This window comes from Miscanthus floridulus, chromosome 1, assembly GCF_019320115.1.
Source record: "Miscanthus floridulus cultivar M001 chromosome 1, ASM1932011v1, whole genome shotgun sequence".
Lineage (NCBI taxonomy): Eukaryota > Viridiplantae > Streptophyta > Magnoliopsida > Poales > Poaceae > Miscanthus > Miscanthus floridulus.
The window spans coordinates 13,463,033-13,476,295 of record NC_089580.1 but is presented as its reverse complement, the minus strand read 5'-3'; the positions used below and the strand labels follow the sequence as shown (position 1 = coordinate 13,476,295).

Genomic DNA, 13,263 nt, shown 5'->3' with positions numbered 1-13,263 from the left:
GAGCACGTGTCCGGACGCACCTCGGGGCCATCCGATTGAGATAACAGGTGTCATCCAATCTCATCGAATAAAAAAATGTAAATAAGCACACCTATCCGATACAATGGGCATGTTCGCTGGTTGGTTTCTGGGCTGGTTTAGGCTGACTGATGCTGGTTTATTGTGAGAGGAAAACACTGTTGGCTGGCTGGTTTGGACTGGCTGAAACCAACAAGCGAACAGGTTGAATAGAACGAGCGTGCCCCCACGTCTACTTGCGGGGGCCTGTCCCCCACCGCGTCGTCGTGCCACGTCGTGTCGCCATCCCCTGCCGCGTCGCCGTGTCACGTCGCATCGCCATCCCCCTACATGCTCTGTTGCCTTCCGCGAAAAATCATATTTTTCTAAGATAATGAGTTTTCTAAGATATATTAATTATATTAAATCATATTTTTTTGCGGAATTAAATGAAAATAAATTTTATATGAAAATTATAGATCTCGATGAGATGTATAACTTTCTAGTTTTGAGTTTTTTTATTTGAAGTCGTTAAGATGCTCAAAAAAAAATTAATAACATATTTAGACTTAAGTGTATTTTTGTCTTTTCACACCTGCAGTTTGACGGCGTTAGAGCCCAAACTGTCAGAAGTGGCATGGAGGACACGAAAAAGTTAGAGTAGTGACGCTAAAGACCGCTAAATTTTTCCAGGGATCCACATGGCATTGCGATCTTTTATGGCAGAAAAGTCTCACGGAAAAAATACAGTCCGATCCAAATCCCTGATCCGAGTACCCGATCGACCTTCCGAATTTCCGATCCAACCGGCATTCGTTCCCACAAGTCAATTCAGCTGATATCCCAAGGGAGGATACTCAATTGCTTCGCTGCTTCCCAGTGCGCGTCGCGCGGATCATGTGATGGATCGCCGGGACCAGGGTGAGGCTGCGGCAGAGGATAAGACGTGCCCGCTGGCGATTCTCCCCGACGACGTGCTAGCGGACGTGCTCCGCCGCCTCCCGCCGCGTGGACTCGCCGTGTCCAGGTGCGTCTGCAAGGCGTGGCTCGCCGTCGTCGACGCCCGTCGCCTGCTGCGGGCGGATCTCCTCCCCTTGTCGCTGGGTGGGCTCTTCATAAACTTCCACAACTACTACCTCTCGGAGTTCTTTGCGCCCCACTCGGACGGCCCCTGCATCTCCGGTAAGCACGACTACCTGCCTCAGGCCGATTCCTGGGGCTACGTAGACGACCACTGCAATGGTCTTGTGCTGATCCACGAGAACGACGACAACGACGGTGAGATTGGCTACGTGCTTAATCCGGCCACTCGATGGGTGGCTCCAGTGCCCCCGTGCCCACCCCCGCCCATGGAGATCAAGGACACCTTCCAAGTCGAGTACCTCGCGTACGATCCGATCGAATCGCCATACTTCGAGGTGGTTTCAATTACCCGTTTTCATTGGGTGAGAAAGCCTGGAGATTATCTCTACGACAGTTCTAGGGATGCAGAGATAGAACAATCTGAGTGGCCACCGTCGTTATGCATCTTACATGTGTTCTCATCTAGAACCGGACAGTGGGAGGAAAGGTCTTTTGCTCGAGAAGGTGATTCCATCGGAACCGTGTCTGGCATGAGACACTGGCCAGGAGACCAACGCAATGCTGTGTACTGGCGAGGAGCATTATATGTGCATTGTCAAACTAATTATGTTATGAGGTACATACTAACTCGTTACGCATTGTCATTTTATTCGGTTTTAATTTTTTTTTTATCAAGTTGTTTAATTTTCGCATCCTTTGGTTTTTATCTTTCTTAACAACGATCAATTTAATATTACAGAATATCTTTGTCGAGTGAAAAGTATCATGTGATTAAACCACCACCAGGTGTTGAAGGAAAAAACTATCCACAATTTTATCTAGGGAAGTCATCTAAGGGGGTTTGTTGTGCGTCAATCCAGGGAAGATGCAGAGTTCAAGTTTGGAATCTTGATGAATCAGGCTATCAGATGGAATGGGTTCTGAAGCATGACAGGGACCTTTTTAAGTGGTTGTTGAAGCATAAGCTTCAGTATACAGGACCTTGGGCCTTGCAGGATATTAATTACTATTACAATAATCGCAATAGAGATCACGATATGGAAGCACCAGCAGAAGAGAAAATTGAATGGACCTCACAAGCATCTGAAGATGAGAAATTTACATGGAGCTCTGATGATGAATGTGGACACACTGGGTACGTGGATATTCTTGGGTTTCATCCGCGCAAAGAGATTATCTTCTTGAGTGAATCAATAACGCGAGGATTGGCCTATCACTTGAATAGCTCCAAGGTTGAAGTCTTGGGCAATATATATCCAGCAGGATATGACAAAGAATTATCAAATGAACGGCTTTTAGAATCATCTTTTCTGTATACACCCTGCTGGATTACACAAACTGCAGACGATGGAGAATAGTTGAAAAGGAAATCTCCAGTACATGTTGTAACGCATGCATGGGACAATAGGGTGTAATGCAATAGTGTTCACGATGGAGAATAGTTCAGTTTTCATTCTATATATTTTTAGATTTTAAATATGGATCGCTTTGGGACATTAGGTTGTAATGCAACAGAGTCCAGTTTCTGTTCTTTATTTTTTAAATTTCACAAATCGCTGTGGGACAATATAGGTTGTGATCTTTGGGTCTGCCTTTCACTTTTATTTGTGGCGACGATGATTAAATTATCAGTAGCTTGTTTGTCGTATCAGCCACAGTAATCTTTTTTGTCAGTTTGATTGAATAAAGCTATTGGGTACCTTTCAAATTCCAATTCAATGCTTCCCCGTTGTGTTTCTTTGAAAAAGATTGACATGTCGGACAGGGACAAATATCCACAACGACCTCCCCTGAACTGAACTTCATGCACGTTCCTTCGTCTTCACTATATGGTGGTACTACTAGTAGTAGTATATTTTTTTTGGTTGATTCTTGATCGTTGCTTCCTTGTTTTTTTTGTTGATTCTTGGTAGTTGCTTCCTTGCTAGGGAATGTTGGGAGGATTGTTGTTCGACTCTGAGGGTAATGCTCGATTATTGGGCTTGATTCACCTCACCATGCCCGATAACATTGATCAACGGTAGCAAGTTTTGGGTATGTGTTAACATTCTGACAGTGTCGGGCGACTTAGCTTTCATCCCCCAAGTGTCTGCCTCCCTGTGCTGCCATTGAGAAATCGCACCACTACCCGTTCTCACCATGAGACCGCCTAGATCCGAGAGAGGCATGAGAAAGCAAGGCTGTGAGGACCATGGTGGCAAGCTCCTTGGCTTGATCATTATGTGCTCCGTGGCATGCGGCCGAGATCAGCCCATACCGGCGCCGAGGATAGAGGAGTGGCGTACGAAGAAAATGGCAGCTGTGTGCTTCATCGTCGCTGAGGAAGCCGTCCCAGCGTCAGAGTAAAGAGAGACAGAGAGTGAGAGACTAAGGTTTGGGTGAAAACGATCGAAATTAAAAAAAAAAATCCTTCAACCAATATTTAGATTTGGAGATGGTATGCGCAGTGGCTAGCTTTATCTGATTGTATCTTTAGAATTTATCTTTTTGCAAATAATTTTACTTATTTGCTTCATTGTATTGGTTCACCCATATTGCATTTATCATCACGAATTTCATATAACTATCGATGGGCCTTTTTTTGGCTTAAAACTGTCGTTGTCTCTATCACCTTTTGTTTTTCTCCCACTACTACCATGTGGTTGTGCAATTTCTATTGATGTACATTGATGTAAAATCAAGATAGTCTTTAGTTTTAGTTTAATCCTCAAGAAAACTATGGTCTTAAGTCTCACAAATTGTTTAGTTTCTTGTCATTTTCTAAATTTAATTGTTGGATCACCTTGAATTCTACGGTCAAACTATTAACTTTTCATAGTTATCATTAAAAATTTTGCCTTTAGCAATTGTGTTTTTATATGGAATGCATCGAGTTGTTTTTTCCAGCTTTTATGGAAATCAAATTATTGTTTTTTATTAATTTACTTAGTATTTCAAATTTATCGGGTACCACTTATATTAAACATGGTGTCTTTGTTTACTTTACATTGTTAGATCATCATAAAAATTAATGATCTGTGTTCTTTTTTATTTTTTCTGATTAATCTCATAATTATATTAGGCATTGATTCTTCAATTTAATCTACCCATCAAATTAAAATAAAATCTAACTAATAGGGTTTTTCCTCGATTAATCTCGTAACTATATTAGAACAGGAGTGGACCTACCAATAGGACGTCCCTGGTCTGCCTACATACCTACCTGTCTGCTAGTGAGAATGAGGTGGTAGAGTATCATATCAACTAATTTTATTCCGCGAATCAAACAAAAGGTGATGAGTGTGAAGATGATAGGCCACCCCATTTTTCAATCAAACACGACCTGAAGAGATCCACTTATTGGTAAATCGTAAGCTGCCTAGAATCTATTTTTCAGTCAAACACGACCTGAGGAGACAGGGCTTGGAGAGAGGGAGAGAGCCAGATATTGAGATCAGCAACTGTTCTGGCAAAGACCTGACAAACATCCAAGGAGCGATCACCAAACGTCTTGAAACCCAGCTTTCCAATTGTTCCAGAGGATGGTAGAGAGTAGAGACGATATATAAGTCGACTTGAACTTCTAGTTCTAGGACAGTCTTCAGAACTGGTTTAAACCTGATCATTCCTCGGGTCTCCCTTCTTCCAGTATAGAGTTTCTCTGTCTTCAGGCTGTGACAACACAATAGTTCTCCTCCCATTTCCCTCCTCAAGAATCTCCTCAACTAGATGTCCAAGTTCCTGTTACAGCATCAAATTTTGGTCCAGCTCCCATGTCTTGATCAGGAAACACAACCTGACTGGGTCAGTTTTGTTCAGGCTCTCCCTGACCTTCCTCTGAAAATTTCTTTTCTCTGGCTCCTTCTTGTTGCAGCTTTCCTTGATCCAGATTCATCCATGGATCAGTAAAGTAAACAAAGACACCATGGATCCTTCTTGTTGCATCAAATTCACTCTCTTGATTCTTGTTCCTCTTCATCAGTAGCCTCTCCATCTTCTTCCTGAATTCCCATGTTTTGATTTTCCATTTCATTGCTCGGTTTGTCTCCTGCTAGAGAGACCAAGAGATCTGGCATTTCCAAAATTCAGAGACATCTAGGTGCCTCAGCACTCACCGTGGGATGGTTACAGCAAGTCCAATCAAATTCATTCAAAAGCACAGTCGAAAATGATTCATCAATTGAAATAATGCAATTTACATCACGGTGCTCACAACAAGTTTACTAAGCGACAGACTCACGATGCACATCTCATCTGGAATGAGATGATGTATCAAACCAAACACTTCCTAGCTGCAACTTTCAAACTGCTACATTGCCATGAAAACGTTAATCGGAGCTATAGTTCTTTGCTTATCATAGAAATGGTGCACAGTCTCATGCCCGTACACGTGGGAAGGAGAAGGACTGGGACGAAGGAGGGAGAGAGTTTTTGTGGGCCGGAAACGGCCTATTGGCCATCAAGGGGAAAGTGGGCTACCGGCAGCGCCGCACCTCCACGCTGGCTCTTTCCTCCGCACCTGCGCCGCCTCTCCCCTGGCCACGGTCGACGTCTGCTCCCTCGTCGTCGCGCCCAGCGCGGTCTCGCCCACCCGCGCCAGGGCAAAGGGGCCCACAATCCCGATCCGAATTTCCGAACAATCCCCCGGATCATTCCACACAACAAACAGTCGATTCTCACTCCCCTCAAAAAAAAAACTGTCAGATTCAGAGATCTGACGAGGGGACAGGAGCTCAATTGCTTTTGCTTCCCAGTGCGGCGTCGCAGATCAAGATCCCAATTCCCAAGCGAGCAATGGATCGCCGGGAACAGTGCGGCAGAGAATAAGGCGGGCGCGCTGGCGCTCCTGCCGGACGACGTGCTAGCGGACGTGCTCCGCCGCCTCCCGCCGCGGGGCCTCGCCGCGTCCAGGTGCGTCTGCAAGTCTTGGCTCGCCATCGTCGACGCCCGCCGCCTGCTGCGGGCGGATCTCCTCCCCTTGTCGCTGGGTGGGTTCTTCATGAACTTCCGCGGGTACTACATCTCGGAGTTCTTCAGACCGCTCTCGGACGGCCCCTCCATCTCCGGCAAGCACGACTACCTGCCTGAGGCCGGATGCCTTTCCTGGGGTCTACATAGACGACCACTGCAATGGTCTTGTGCTGGTCCACGACTACCCTGACAACTACCCCGACAACGGCGACGAGTGTCGCTACGTGCTTAATCCGGCCACTCGATGGTTGGCTCCCTTGCCCCCGTGCCCAACCCCGCCCATGGAGATCAAGGAAACCTTCCAAGTACCTCGCTTACGATCCGATCGAATCGCCATACTTCAAGGTGGTCTCAGTTACCCGTTTTGGTTGGACGCCCGAGCCTGGAGATTTTCTCTACGGCAGTTCTAGTGTTTCACTAGACCCTGAGATAGAACAATCTGAGTGGCCACCATCTGGTGCATCTTACATGTGTTCTCATCGAGAACTAGACAGTGGGAGGAAAGGTCTTTTGTTCGAGAAGGTGATTCCATGGGGTGTCTGAAATGAGACGGGACTGGCCAACCGAACAACGCAATGCTGTGTACTGGCGAGGAGCATTGTATGTGCATTGTCAAACTGATTATGTTATGAGGTACATACTAACTCGTTAAGCATCATCATTTTATTCGGTTTTAATATTTTAAACAGGTTGTTTTCTTGTCCTTTGGTTTTCATCTTTCTTTCTAACAACGATTTCATATTACAGAATATCTTTGTCGAGTGATAAGTATCACGTGATTAAACCACCACCGGGTATTGAAGTAAAACACTATCCACAGTTTTATCTAGGGAAGTCATCTAATGGGGTTTATTGTGCGTCAATCAAGGGAGGCTGCAGAGTTCAAGTTTGGAACCTTGATGAATCAGGCTGTCAAATGGAGTGGGTACTGAAGCATGACAGGGACCTTGCTAAGTGGTTGTTGAAGAATAAGCTTAGTATCGACCACGTGCAGATTATGGTCGAAAAATCCAAGGACCTTGGGCCTTGCAGGATATTAATTACTATTACGATAATCGCAATAGAGATCATGATATGGAAGCACCAACAGAAGAGAAAATTGAATGGGCCTCACAAGCAGCTGAAGACGAGGAATTTACATGGAGCTCTGATGATGAATGTGGATCCGACGGTGGGTTGGAGATTCTTGGGTTTCATCCATGCAAAGAGATTATCTTCTTGAGTGAATCAATAACGCGAGGATTGGCCTATCACTTGAATAGCTCCAAGGTTGAAGTCTTGGGCAATATTTATCCAGCAGGATATGAGAATCAATTACTAAATGAACAGTTCTTGGAATCATCTTTTCCGTACACACCCTGCTGGCTTACACAAACTGCAGACGATGGAGAATAGGTGAAAAGGAAATCTCCAGTACATGTTGTAATGCACGCAGCTTGCAACAGAGTTCAGTTTTTGTTCTTTATTTTTTAAAGTTTAAATATGGATCGCTTTGGGAAATAGGTTGTAATGGAACAGAGCTCCAGTTTCTGTTCTTTATTTTTTAGATAGAGTTCAAATGTGGAGCGCTTTGGGACAATATAGGTTGTAATCTTTGGGTCTGCCTTTACTTTTATTTGTTGCAACGCTGATTAAATTATCATTAGCTGGTTTGTCGCATCAGCCACAGTAATCTGTATTTTTTCCCCTATTTGATTGAATAAAGTCACTGGGTATATAAATTTCAAACCAAAATCTCTTCCAAAGTTTTAGTTGGCTCCACTCCTTCCGTCCTCAAGAATCTCCTCAAATAGATGTATAGCTACATGATCCTGTTCCAATGTCCCAGTTCCTGTTAATGCATCAAACTGGTCCAACCTTCCCGTGTCAGGAAACACAACCTGACTGAGTTAAGTTCGTTCAGGCTCCCCCTGACCTTCCTCTGAAAATTTCTTGTCTCTAGTTCTTCCTGCGGTCTTGGATGATCCAGACTCTTTTTGGTTGGCTCCTTCTTGTTGCAACTTTCCTTGATCCAGATTCATCCATGCATCACTCTCTTGTGATTCTTGTTCCTCTTCATCAGTAGCCTGTCCATCTTCTTCCTGAATTCCCATGTTTTGATTTTTCACTTCATTGCTCGGTTTGTCTTCTGCTACAGACCAAGAGCTCTGGCATTACCAAAAATTCAGAGACATCTAGGTGCCTCAACACTGACCATGGGATGGTTACAGCAAGACCAATCAAATTCATTCAAAAGCACAGCCAAAAATGACTCATCAATTGAAATAAAACAATTTACATTATCACGGTGCTCACAACATTACATGACTTTAAGCTCTGTTCATAACAACAGACTAATTTCACATGATAGTATGATACAACGATCAAAGCATCGGAAATCTAAGTCACACGCACACAGCACGCAGCCTCTGTCGTCTCTGTCTCTTGAGCAACGTCGACGGAAGTTTCTGTTCTTTTGGTAGCTCCAGACTGTCGACCTTGGCGAACCATGCGGGCGAGGAGGTGATGCGGGTGCACGACATGGAGTTTGCAAGCCGGCACCTGAGTGCCATGGCCGAGCACCTCATATAACATGATGTTTTGTGTACCTTGGCGTGCTACCAAGCATATTCACCTTCAATTCCTTCCATCCAATATATGACATGACATTTGTGTACCCCATCACAAAGACAGTGACATTACTGTCCTTCAACAAATTCCCCATTTAGGTTCTATGGTTGATTGAAATTAGTGCCACTAAAACATGACAAGTATAGTGGAAAATAGAAGTGACAGAAGATAAAGCATATTGATGGACAGAAAATTACAGTACATATTACCCATTCCATTTCAGATTATGAATTATGAAGCAAGGGTACAGCCCAATAGTACTGCAACCTACGTGTTTCTATGACAGGCATCATCAATTTAAGAAATAAACTTTACAAAACACTTAGATGACCCATTTGACAATGAACTCCATGCACAAAGGAATTTTAAAGTTCAATATCCAGGGTCAAACGTAGCATCCTTGCATCTAGCGCATACAAACCTAATTAAAGATCTGCCTAAATGATTATATTTCATTACCAAATAATAAATAGCATAGAATGTAAATACAGATCATAGGTGACTACCGGTGTGGGTGTGCAGGCTGTGTTTAGAAGATGGATAACAAAAACATGGGTGTCCCACAGTCAAAATCATAGACCATTTTTAAGGTGATCTGGGAAAAAAAATCCATGTTCAGCAACCAACATTTCCCTCAAAAAGAAAGTATCCCAAGAGAAGGTATATTTTTCATGATTGTCCTTTCAGAGACGATGATTTCACCATACATGTAAAACTCCTCAAAGAATTGCTTCTCTTTGCTTACCATCCTACTGGCTAAGCTCAGAATGTTGGAGCATGTGGAAAATCAACTTTTCCCACACATAATGCCTTTCCTGTAAGCATATCAAGGTAAAAAATAAGAAAATGACTTACTTAGCATGAATAAACGGACCTCATCAGAAAAAAATATAGATATCTTCTATACAGTTCCAACAACAAAAATGAAATTATGCCTCCAAGCATGAATATTTACCTTCAGTTCGAAAGGTAAACCTACCAAGACGAGGAAAATTAAAGAATTTCTATATGATCTGCCGATCAAGTTATTACCTAATTATGAAAACATATTAGAATCATCAGGACCTGAAATTAACGGTCATAACAGGAATGTTGTTCAGATGATCTATGAGAATACCTGAATGCGACAAACAATTCATCCATTAAAAAAGAGGCTTCCTCTTTGGCTTTTTCTTTTTGTGGATCTGCTCCTTTTTCCTTTGTGTCAATTTCCTCTAAGCTCAACAATGTCACCCTCCTCATCAACACAGTGAATCAGAGCCAGAAGTGACAATAGGCTAATAAATTCACAAATCATCATGTGAAGTAGTGTTCTGACCAATATCATCGATAGAAATAAATACCCTCTTCCGGGCTTTCATAGTGACAGACAAATATATTACATTCTGCTTTAAAATTTGAACAATTATAAATGGCTAAAAATCACAGTAGTCAGAGGACTATACAACAAAAACTGGCCAAAATTACAGTTAGTACCTACCAGAATTTCTAGTTTCATCAGTTACCAGTCAACAAATGATGTACTTCCTAACCAATTGTAGCTAGTTAACAAACTCAAGTTTTTCTCTAGTTCTTCTTGTAGTCTTGGATGATCCAGACTGCTTAAGGTTGGCTCCTTCTTGTTGCACCTTTCCTTGATCCAGATTCAACCATGCATCAGTACTCTTGTGATTCTTGTTCCTCTTCATCAGTAGCATGTCCATCTTCTTCATGGATTCCCATGTTTTGATTTTCACTTTGTTGCTCGGTTTGTCTTCTGCTAGAGACCAAGAGTTCTAGCATTACAAGAGTTTTTTCACTTCAAACGCACACAGCACGTAACCTTTGTCTTTTGTGTCGCTTGGGCAACGAACATGGACGCAAGCTTCTCTTTCTTTGGTAGCTCCAAACCGTCAACATTGGCGAACCATGGGTGCTTGAGTGCGGCGGCTGCCATCAACCCCTTGGAGGGATTGCATCTGAGCAGGCCACTGAACAACTCGAATCCTTCCGTGGACAGCTTCATCTCAGGGAACAGATCACAAAGGAGGTTGTACCGTTGCGTGTCCAGCTCCGACATCACCTTGGTGGCGAATGGTGTCAATGAGAAGCACGGCCACATGCCGTAGTCAGGGATGCTTAGCACATCGAAGATGGCGCAAAGATGTCCATCGTCATGGGATCCCTAGAATAGAGGCCTGCCATTGTTAACGAGTGAAAGGATCTAAACAATGTCTAGAGGAGGATGCAAAGGCGTATCTAAAAATTTCTACATAAAACTCAAAGTAACTTGTCAGTCACTACAGGAACTTCCGACAGTTTGTGGCGGAACTTCCGGCGGCCAGAAGTTCCGATGTAAACAGCCGGTAGTTTTGACTCCTACGTGAACTACTCAACCCAAGCTAAAATGAACTTTGTGATTCCGATAACTTACAACCCCACTTCCTAGTGGTAAGGTGAAGCGTTGGGTTGCTCCTTTGACACCAAAAAGCCACCACTCCGTAGATCGAGTCCAAACCCTAAGAAAAGCTTTGGAGAGAGGAGAAACAACAAGATCAAATATGATAGCACAAATCACAACAACAAGAAGCACGCGGAACACAAGAATTTATCCCGAGGTTCGGCAACCCCACAAAGGAGCTCCTACGTCCTCGTTGTTGAGGTGACCACAAAGGTCAGAGTCTCTTCCACCTCCTTGCCTCTCTCAATGCAACCACAAAGATCACTTGAACTTTCCACTAAAAAATCAAGGATAATACAAACTTTCCAAGACTCTTCCACAAGATGGAAGCTCTTGGGCGACGCTTAGCCGGATAGGAGCAAAGCTCCAAGAGTAATAGACGCAAATTCAACCGGCTTGATGAAGAAATCAAGTGCTCAAGCTTGCCAAAGTGATTCTCTCACTCAATCCACTCTTCTTCCACTCAAATCCTTAGGGGAATCGAAGTTGGGAGCAAAGGGGATAGGAGAGGGGAGCCTTGAATGCTTGGGAGCTCTTTTGGACAGAGTTAGGTCGTAGTGAATGAGTTTGTAATGGTTAGAAGAGAGGAGAGAGAGCTATTTATAATCATAGGCAAAAACGAACCATTCAGATCTACGTCGGAAGTTCCGACACAGATCACTAGAACTTTCGGCGCCTAAGAAAAGCACTGTTCAAACCGCGGTCAACTTGGCTGACTCGGCCAGAGTCGGAACTGCCAACGACTACCGGGACTTCCAGCAGCTAGCACTTCCGACTCCTGTCGGGGTCTCCGACGATCAGCCGAGCTGGGTGACTAAGTCCCAAGGGCCCGGGAGTTCCGGCAGGAGCCGGGACTTCCGGCAGCTGGCACTTCTGGCTAGCGTCGACACTTCCGATGGCCAAACTCCTAAAAACTATATCTAAGTGTTCGTGAGGTGCTTGAGTGTCTCTCTTTTGATTTTATTTTTATGCTTGAGCACTCTATCTTCCTCAGACCACCTAAACTTGATCCCTCTTTATAGTACGGCGACCCTAGACCCAAAACAAGAAAAGTAAACTATGAAGATCGCTTTGAGTTCGTTCGCCTTTTATACTTCAAGAATTTTAGGGATACCATTTCATCTTAGATCAACTCTTTAAAACTTTCATGGGACTAAAGCTGTAACATATCTCATTAAGATCTCATTAGTCCCTAATTTGGATGTCATCAATACACCAAAACCCACATAGGGGGCAAATGCACTTTCAATGAGCTACGCCATGACGCAGACAAGGGACCAGGCGTTAACCTTGGCGTCGTAGTCGGGCTTCTCCAACAGCATCTAGGCGGCACCTGGTACCAAAGCATGTCGGCCGGCTCGTACGGGGGTCACTCATCCGTTGACATGGCTAGCCCAAAGTCATAGATTTTGACAACGCTCTAACCCTCGTCGATGAGGATGTTCTAGGGTTTGATGTCGTGCATCTTCTTGGTGCCCGTAAGTAGCTGTCACATGGTGACATGCACGATGGCCTCGGGTAGCAGCGGGTCCCGCAGGGGCACTGGAGGAGGAGGTCATGGACATTGGTCGCCACGTACTCCATGACGAGGCATATCTCCTAGTTGATCAGGTCACGGACAATGTCGTGGAAGTCGACGATGAACGGGTTGGCACCACCGCAGCACGCGACTTCGAGGAAGTGTGCCTTGTGGAGCACCATAGTGTGGCCACCGTTGGCCATGCTGTGGCACTTCATGGCAATGGCCTGGCATGTGGCATGCCTTGAAGATAGCGCCGAGGCAGTAGATGTTCTCAAACTAGTACTGCTCCATGCTCCGGATGGCGATGTGCTTCGTCTTCAGGCCAATCTTTACCGTGGCGGTGGGGTCACAAACGGCGACGTTGAGCTCTATGCAAGCAGGCATCACGAGTGAAGTAGGGTGACGGCGGATTGCATGTCATAGGTAGGGGGCGAGGCGAGGATCAGGTGGACGACGTCAGTGACGGTGGCAGATCAATGTTTTGAATGGTGACCCTCTCCAAAAGCTATTAAAAAAACTATAGCGGGCTATAGTAGAAGCTATTCATTCTGCGGTTCTATAGAAAACTTGAAAATTCATAATGAATCATGGAAGAAAAAAATTGTGAACACAAATGCTCAAATACATGTAGAATATCTAAGAGAATATGTTTCCAAGTCCA

General features: G+C 44.3%; 1 protein-coding gene and 2 pseudogenes across 1 annotated transcript; 2 read left to right on the top strand and 1 right to left on the bottom strand.

Moving 5' to 3' along the window:
* Positions 1-842: 842 nt before the first annotated feature.
* LOC136473393 (putative F-box protein At1g46984) lies at positions 843-2,735 on the top strand. The gene is made up of 2 exons (XM_066471045.1): positions 843-1,696; positions 1,820-2,735. The coding sequence occupies exons 1-2, from the start codon at positions 900-902 to the stop codon at positions 2,436-2,438; spliced, it is 1,416 nt and encodes a 471-aa protein (XP_066327142.1). The 5' UTR covers positions 843-899; the 3' UTR covers positions 2,439-2,735.
* A 2,702-nt stretch (positions 2,736-5,437) lies between these two features.
* Positions 5,438-7,730, top strand: LOC136452238 (uncharacterized; annotated as a pseudogene).
* A 2,710-nt stretch (positions 7,731-10,440) lies between these two features.
* LOC136452229 (putative cyclin-dependent kinase F-2) lies at positions 10,441-12,986 on the bottom strand (annotated as a pseudogene).
* Positions 12,987-13,263: the final 277 nt, after the last annotated feature.

What these genes read in the sequence shown, in the direction of transcription:
- LOC136473393 (XM_066471045.1), top strand. Translation starts at nt 900, where the DNA reads ATGGATCGCCGGGACCAGGGTGAGGCTGCGGCAGAGGATAAGACGTGC. An exon ending in CAAACTAATTATGTTATGAG is followed by an intron (nt 1,697 to 1,819) that starts GTACATACTAAC and finishes TTAATATTACAG; the next exon opens with AATATCTTTGTCGAGTGAAA.